The following is an 8,182-nucleotide window of genomic DNA, read 5'->3' as shown; positions in this document are numbered from 1 at the left end:
TAGAGTGTTTCCTTGATCCATGTTGAACTTTAATTTTATTGTTATTTATTGGAAGCTACTCATTCTTATATTAATCTCAGAAAGGCATTAGCTATGTTTTGCTCTGGTCTTGCTTTAATTCTAGGCTTATGCAGTAGGCAAGTTAGATTTCTAAGGGATGATGGAGGAATAAATGGCTCTAGCATTCTACCAATTTGGTATCCTCTTTAGGCCACCAATGAACTTGGTAACTAATTGTTGTTTTCCACCAGCCTTGCAATGCAACACAGCTTTGCAATTTTATTTTTTTGAGGCTACTAAAGCTTCCTGTATCTGCAAAATTAAACTAAAAGAAACAAGAACCGGAGTTGTATATAAAGAGAGAACAGAGAATACCAAACTTAACTTTGTCCTTGTAGAAGTATTGATTAGTCTGGTTAATGCTGTACTAGACATCAAGGAAAAACCCGACTTTCTTTCTTAGATCCCTCATAGCCTCATAGAGACCAGCCCTCTACAAATCAAGACTTGAAAAGTGATTCAGCATATTCCCTCATGTCAAAAACTGTAGCTGGGAAACTAGGTAGGAGGGAACAGAATCTGCCTGGTGTTGGAGAGGTTGTATTAATATAAATAATAAACACAAAACATGAATTGTAGAAGGTTGCAAAGAGAGGAAAACTTCAGACACCAAAAGGATCAAAAAACATAAAAAGAAACAGACACAATTTTTAAATTGTAACTTGTCTAGTGCAATGATAAAAGCTATCCACGAATACAGCGATTTTAGAAAGTTAAATTTTACATGCAGTGCTACTAAAATACCAAAGGCCATACATAATGTCTGACCCAAGCTGCCACCTCATATAGCAACTTCTTACATGGGGGCTTTAAAAAGATTGTTTGACTGGTCTACTGTCCTGCAGTGTCAGGAGACGGCTTTGTCTGACATATTGAATTTCCAATGTCTCTCACACTTCCTCCTTTTCAGATGCACAAACGGTTTTTGTAAAGTTTCTCTTGGTTTTACCGCTGGCAGCTACAGAAACCATGCCACAAGTCTGGTGTAGAGTTATAGGGTGTGATTTTATTTGACTGGTATCTTCAGAGCTTCTGGATTTTTCAATATAACCGAGAATTTCCTTAAGAGCTGTAAATAAAAATCGGTACCAGTTCGAACCCTTTACTGGCCCGGTTTTGTGTGAGGTTGACTGGCTGCTGTAGCACGTTCTCCCCCTCCTCCTGCACCCCCTCGGTTCCCTCCTCTGCCTGCGGGAATACCACTTCAGGGCGTTCAGTAGCCTTCCCAGGGTGGGTCCTGGCCTAGTACCCTAAAACTATAACCGAGAATACCTATCATTGGGCAGCCTAGTAAACGCGACTGGGACTTTTAGTAGGGGCCCCTCACCGCTCTGAAGCGCTCACACTTGAGTCAGGGAACATGGGTTTGAATCCCCACCCGGCCGTTTATCTTGTGCTCTTGGGCACACTGTGTCCCCTATATAAAATAAGCACCCATCTCTTCATCTGTCTCCTAGGCCTGCGACGATGCAATGACTGCACGCAAAGCGCACATTCACGGTCAGGTCACTTCTGGCGTCCGGCTGTGGTCCCCGCAGGGTGCCCGCCGGCGGAGCGCATCCTCCGGCAGGGGGCGAGCTCCGCACCCCGCTTTCCTCATGGGCCGGCGCGGCCCGCCGTTCAAGTGGGGAGACCAGAGGTGCTCCGCGCCGTGGGCGGGGGGCGGTTGGCGCGCACAAGGCCGGACTCCGGCGGGGCGCACCTCCACACGCACCCTCGCGGGCAGCGGGTCGGAGTCCGGGCCTCGGGCCGGCTGGGGGCGGGGCATGGGCGCGGCGCGCGGGGCCCGGAACGCCGAGACAATGCGGCGCGCGGCGGCCAGGAACGGCTCGGCGGGCCGGGGCGCGCGCCGCCTTCCTTCCTGCGGGCTCCGCTTCCCGGCGGCGCGGCAGCGGCGAGCGCGCCGATTGGCGGCCCGGTCCTCCCGCCGCCCCGCCCCACGCCCGGCCGGCCGCCGCCCCCGGCCCGGACCCGCCCCTCTCCGCGGGAGGCGTCGGGGCCCGCGGCTGGGTGGCGGGTAGTTCCCGCCGGCTGTGCGCGCCCGCCTCGGGGCTCGCTCTGAGAGGACGCGGCGGCAGCGGACTCGGAGCCCTCGGCGCGCAGGCGGGCGGACCGGCCGAGCTGCGCGGGGCTGCGCGCCGCCCCTGCTCCGCCGCCAGGCCCCGCGCGGCTCCCGCGCCCGGCGCTCCCCTTTGTCCGCGGGCCGGAGCGGCGGCGGCGGCAGCGGCGGTGTCCGAGCGGCGGTCGGAGCCTGCTGCGGCAGTTGAGGCGGCGGCGCCCCTGCGGCTGTGCGCCAGCGCCCTCGCGCCGAGGCGATGCCGGACCAGATCTCCGTGTCGGAATTCGTGGCCGAGACCCATGAGGACTACAAGGCGCCCACGGCCTCCAGCTTCACCACCCGCACGGCGCAGTGCCGGAACACTGTGGCGGCCATCGAGGAGGTGAGGCGGCCTGCGCGGCGGCTCCGGCCGCAGGTATCCCGCGCCCCAGCCCCGCCCGCCGCTCCCGCATCCGCATCCCGAGAAAACTTTCTTTGCTCCGAAGCCGGACGCGGCCGGGCCAACCCTGCCCGAGACAGAAGCCCTTTGTTCCCGCCTAGGTGGCTCGGAGGAGATGGGTGATGGCCACCTTGGGCCTCTTTAAGACCTCCCCTCTCTCGGCCTCGTGGCCCTCGCGGGGTTCCGCGGCCTGATCCTTTCCCCGCAGCGCGGCCAACTTTGTCCAGAGTCGGGGTCCGCGGCGAGCGGGGGATCCCGCTGCCCGCCGCCGCCCGCCGACGCCCGGGGTCTTTGGTCCCCGGTGCGGACCTTATCAACTTGTTCTTGAAGTGGACCGGCGGGGGCAGCTCCGCGCTCCGAGCTCCCCGCCGCAGCCCCCGAGCGCCGCAGGGCCCCCACCCTCGGGTCCGCGGGTCCGGGGCATCCCGGGCTGCCCGGGAAGGCGTGCCCGCCTCAGCCAGGGCGGCCTGGCTGCGCTCCACCCGTGCCCGGAGAAGGAACTGCGGGCAAGGTGTGTGAGAGTCGGCGCTTCTGGGTCCAAGAAGCCTCCAGGAGCCGCTCCCCGGTTACCTGGGTCTCACCTGCTTGAACCCGGAATGCCGCCCTTCCCCCTCAACCTGGAAAAGGCCTGGTTTTAGTAAAGTGCTTTCAAGGTGCAAAGTCATCACGCCTAGCTGCTAAGCAGTACGCTCTCCAGGTCCTGGGGAGAGGAACACGTAGGAACGAAGAAGCTTGGTTGAAAATTAAAGCCGTGGGGAAAGGGGCAGAGTCTGTGAGTCCAGGGGCCACCGTTGGCTGTGGTTTGAGGCACATCCTCACCTGCAGTCCTCCTTTTCCTTACCCACCAAACGGGATTAGTAATGCATCCTTTCCAGGATCAGAGACTGTGTGAAGTGCTTAGCACTCTGCTCGGCTCAGAATAGGTTTACAAGTCACACGTGTGGCAATAGTGAATCCGTGATTAAATGTCTCTGGGCCAGGATGTCAGGTTACAGTTTTAAAATTGGGTATTGCAGGTGTTTTAGCAGAAGACGCCTGGGCTAGCAGGAGTGGGGAGGGGGGGGGGTCACCAAAGAGCTTTAAATGAAGCAATGGCATTATTTTTTTTTCTGTTTTTTTTTTCCCCCATTTGAACAAAGCATCTGCTATTAGGAATTGCTTGAAAAAAAATCCAGAATGTTTTCCCTTAATGGAAAAATTTTTTCTTTGTAGCTGTAAACAGTCAATAAAAGGGAATCAAAAGTAACATTCAGCATTCTGAATCCTGTTAATATAACTTGGGTAGCCTTCCTTCTCTCCATTTAATTTGGCGGAAGAGAGCTGCATGTAAACCTTTCCTATGAATTCGGTGATTCCCCAGATCACTTAATTCTACTTTTAGCAGCAAGGCTTACAGATGATGCCTTCAAATGAGGCAGATGGGGATGGGTGAATGAAATTTTTTCCTAAGTGCCAGTTAAAAAGCACGGTGTTTTGAGAATACACCATTAATAATGTTTATGGAATGATTGCAACCAAAAAGGTAGCTGAATATTTCTTTAGGGAAGGAAGCATTGTGCATGATGTCTTTCTTTAGAAAGCTTGATTATGTTTAAAGTTCTGTTGCTTTTCCCCACTGCAGTTTGTCAGTTAAATATTATTAACACTGGCAGATGTTGGAAAGCCAAGCAAACAAGAATTGCTATTAAAATTGGCATACCCTTTCTCTGATTAATTTTAGTTTACAGTGTATAATTCCAAAGCTCTTTTTGTATGCTGTGCAGGAGATTACCCTAGAGCTCAGTTACTGAGCAGATTACAAAGAGACTGGATTTGGTCATTTCATTAAATTGCAAGCTTGCTTCATGTTGCCGTCTAAGCCCAAGAATTGGTTCAAGTCTCAAAATGGAAAAATTAAAATCATTTCAGGTTTATCTCACTTTAAGCAAATCTACATACATGCTATGATGATGGTATGTGTGAGCTTGGTTTTATAACTAAATTTGAAAGTTGTTCACTTTCTGAGGTAAATCAATGTGTATTTCTTTAAATAATGCTCTTTCCCAGGTGTCTAATGTTCGTGTCTATTACCAAAACTTGTTCTATGTATGGTTTAATAACAATTGATGTGTACAGTATTTTGGTTTTAAACAAAAATCTTCTCATACTGAGACGAAACATGAGAGGGTATCATGACATAAAGTTACTCATTTAACAAATAAATAAAATTTGCAAGCTCTTGGTCTTATGTTTAGACAAATGAATCACGGAACTAGCAAACTAATTTTATATTTATTTATTTATTTGTTACGGAGTTTCGCTCTTGTTGCCCAGGCTGGAGTGCAGTGGCACAATCTTGGCTCACTGCATCCTCTGCCTCCCAGGTTCAAGCGATTCTCCTGCCTCAGCCTCCCAAGTAGCTGGGATTACAGGCATGCGCCACCATGCACAGCTAATTTTTTGTATTTAGTAGAGATGGGGTTTCACCATGTTGGTCAGGCTGGTCTCGAACTCCTGACCTCAGGTGATCCACCTGCCTCAGCCTCCCACAGTGCTGGGATTACAGGCGTGAGCCACCACACCCGGCCAGCAAACTAATTTTAAACTGATTAACCTTTTTGAATCTGTTATTTCCAGTGTAGGTTCTATCTGCCAAAGAATCATTTTACAATTAAAATGTGCTGTTTTGATTTGCATACTTGTTGCTGGAATATTATTATAGTAACTGTTGGGTCCTTATCCTGTACTATGAAACTCACAGGTATTGAATTCAGTCCTTATCTCTGCTTTATAGGCGAGGAAATTGAGGCTCAGAGAGGTTAAGTAATTTGCCAAAGGTTATAGAGCTCTGAAGTGGACTTTGAACTTGGCTCCTGCTGTTTTCAGAAACCATGCTGCTTCCTGTTACTTTTCTTAATGCCGAATTCTCTAAATTACTCCTTTGTCAGATTGACCTGGGTTCAAGTTCAGGCTCTACCGCTTGCCAGCTGAGTGAACTTGAGTGAGATGCCTAACATTTTCTTATTTTCCTCAGCTTTAAAGTCTGGTTAATAATACCTATCAACTTCAGCGGATTGTGGTGAGGGTTTAGGAAGATAGTACGTAGCACAGAAGCTGCCAGACAATTAGTTACCAGATTATATAGTGAGTCCACAGGCCCCAGTGAGGGCTTTTGGAGTGAGGATGGGATTTACATGGGGGGAAGTGTCAGGGAAATGGATGAATGGCTGAATGGGTGAGTGAATGAAACACTACCGTGTATCTGTTAACCCATGTGTTTTTTTTTTTTGAGACGGAGTCTCGCTGTGTCACCCAGGCTGGAGTGCAGTGGCTCGATCCCCACTCACTGCAAGCCCCGCCTCCCAGGTTCATGCCATTCTCCTGCCTCAGCCTCCCGAGTAGCTGGGACTACAGGTGCCCGCCACCATGCCCGGCTAATTTTTTGTATTTTTAGTAGAGATGGGGTTTCACCATGTTAGCCAGGATGGTCTAGATCTCCTGACCTTGTGATCCGCCCACCTCGGCCTCCCAAAGTGCTGGGATTACAGGTGACCCATGTGTATTTTTTAAAAGTTTGTTGTCAGGCCAGGTGCCGTGGCTCATGCCTGTAATCCCAGCAGTTTGGGAGGCCAAGGCGGGCGGATCACTTGGGGTCAGGAGTTCGAAACCAGCCTGACCAACATGGAGAAACCCTGTCTCTACTAAAAATACAAAATTAGCTGGGTGTGGTGGCGCATGCCTGTAATGCCAGCTACTTGGGAGGCTGAGGCAGGAGAATCACTTGAACCCAGGAGGTAGAGGTTGCGGTGAGTCGAGATCGTGCCATTGCACTCCAGCCTGGGCAACAAGAGTGAAACTCCATCTCAAAAAAAAAAAAAAGTTTGTTGTCCTGGCAGCTGGTGAGAGCATACCTGTATTTTATAATTTTTCACTTGACCACCTTCTCTGGTTCAAGTCATCATTTTGTACAATTTTAGCAAACTTAGCAAAGTCTGGTGCTGCAACCAGAGTCTGCCCTGTGCTTTTGGAAATAATGGAAAAAATAAGCAGTTGTGGCAGAAATTTGAAAAGTAAGGGTTTTTTGTTCCTTTTTTTTCTTCTTTTTTTTTCGTTTCTTCGAGCCTCTGGGCACTTCGAAATATTCTCAAAATAGGGAAAAATTGTATACATATTTGGAATATTCATGTTTTTAGTTAGACCCTCCTTTATAGCACCATCCATTCTGCCTTGCGTATTTGGCATTGATGTAGTTTTAAAAATAAATTTGATGTTGACTTGTAAGTATTAAAATTTAATCTACTTCCTTCCGGGGCCATAATTCTCTACTTTGTTGTCCTTGGTTACCTTGGCAATCCCATTGCTGTCATAAGCACAGGGTTCTAACTGCAGGGGTGGGGTGAGCATCTGGGCCTGCAGGCTCCCAGGGGCCCTACCGTCCATGGGACCAGACCCCTCCTAGCAGCAACAGTGGGAACCAGGGCTACGTGCTTTTTGGCAAGAATGTGATTCTGAATGTTAGCCCTTTGTGACTTGTTTGAAAAACAGTTCCTCCAAGTCCCCAGAACAGATTATTGCTGTCTTCAGAAGGACATCACCTTCTTGCCCAGAGCATTCATGTTTTTGGAAGTGAGCCTTGATGGGTCAAACAGGGCCACCTTTTAAACTGTGTTCTGAAATTTGAATTTCAGAAAATTTTGAATCACTTAAGGAAGCAGCCATTTTCTCTTCATATGTGAGCCTTCCTCCCTGCCCCCTGGTGAATGCTGAATTCAGTTTCTTTCTTAGGCTCAAGAGTAGAAGTACTGATGCCACTCCTCACGGGTTCCAGGTCCTGCCATGCACTCAGGATTCCTGAGTCCTTCAGTGTGCTGGGCTGTGTGCGAGGTGGCAGGAATAGAACACCAAGAAGAATATGTCTTCTCTTTGGAGGGACCTACAGTCCAGCAAGAGGAACAGAATCCTGTAAACAAATCAGTGCAGTAAAATCTGAGGACCACATCTGTAGGAATGCTTGGAGTCCTGTGGATGTGCAAGGGTGCAGGTGGTCCCAGGGCGTGGGGCTGTGGTGAGGGAGGGCCTTATATGATGTCGTACCATTGAGTCTTGAAGTCCAGGCAGTTACCTGTGGGTTACCAAATGCTAAGGCACTAAGCTGGTTCATTATGGTCTTCTGTACCTGCCTCCCTGCCTTAGGTAAATATTGATCTACTCCTGAGGTGGTGGCCAACTCGGCGTCTGCGGTAGGATTTTCACAGTCACCTGGTCTCTAGAGGGCTGCTCAGACCAAGAATTTGGAGTGATCCTCAATTCTTCCCGTGCACCCCACGTTTCCAGGTGCCGGTGCCTTCCTTTGTGGAGCATATACATGCATTCCAGGCCCGCACTGTCTGATGAGGCAGCCTAAGACAAATCCAGCTCTCAGCCGCCATATTGCAAGTACTCAGTAGCCACACGTGGCTGGTGGCTACCATATTGGCTCAGCAACCACCAGGAGAGCCATCACCTGGAAACTTGCTGAAATGCAGAGCCCCGGGTTCCACCCAGGACCTCAATTTTTACAGCATCTCCACGTACACCACAGGCACGTGAGAGCTTGTGAAGCACTGTTCTAGACGGAACCCCAGCTGCACACTGGAGTTGCTTGG

General features: G+C 50.1%; 1 protein-coding gene and 1 long non-coding RNA gene across 8 annotated transcripts in view; one reads left to right on the top strand and one right to left on the bottom strand.

Annotated features, from left to right (window-relative positions):
• Positions 1-1,046: 1,046 nt before the first annotated feature.
• Positions 1,047-1,856, bottom strand: LOC134807948 (uncharacterized). The gene is made up of 2 exons (XR_010149634.1): positions 1,495-1,856; positions 1,047-1,129 (listed from the first exon to the last, which is right to left on the bottom strand). It is a non-coding gene; the product is annotated as an uncharacterized LOC134807948 (long non-coding RNA).
• A 223-nt stretch (positions 1,857-2,079) lies between these two features.
• The window catches only part of ASAP2 (ArfGAP with SH3 domain, ankyrin repeat and PH domain 2), a 200,340-nt gene continuing 194,237 nt past the window's right edge, over positions 2,080-8,182 (top strand). For 4 of the 7 annotated variants that reach the window (XR_010149630.1, XM_054678230.1, XM_054678228.1 and 1 more), the window contains exon 1: positions 2,255-2,501. Coding sequence is in view for 5 of the 7 variants with exons in the window: in XM_054678230.1 (XP_054534205.1) it covers positions 2,376-2,501 (126 nt within the window). In the remaining 2 variants the exon portion in view is untranslated. Of the gene's footprint in view, positions 2,502-8,182 lie in introns of all 7 variants that reach the window. The other 3 variants (XM_016946784.3, XM_016946765.3, XM_063790123.1) reach the window with 2 other exon arrangements.

The sequence above is a fragment of the Pan troglodytes genome, chromosome 12, assembly GCF_028858775.2.
Source record: "Pan troglodytes isolate AG18354 chromosome 12, NHGRI_mPanTro3-v2.0_pri, whole genome shotgun sequence".
In the NCBI taxonomy this organism is placed as follows: domain Eukaryota; kingdom Metazoa; phylum Chordata; class Mammalia; order Primates; family Hominidae; genus Pan; species Pan troglodytes.
Note: the sequence above shows the minus strand (reverse complement) of the source record. Positions and strands in the feature narration are given on the sequence as shown.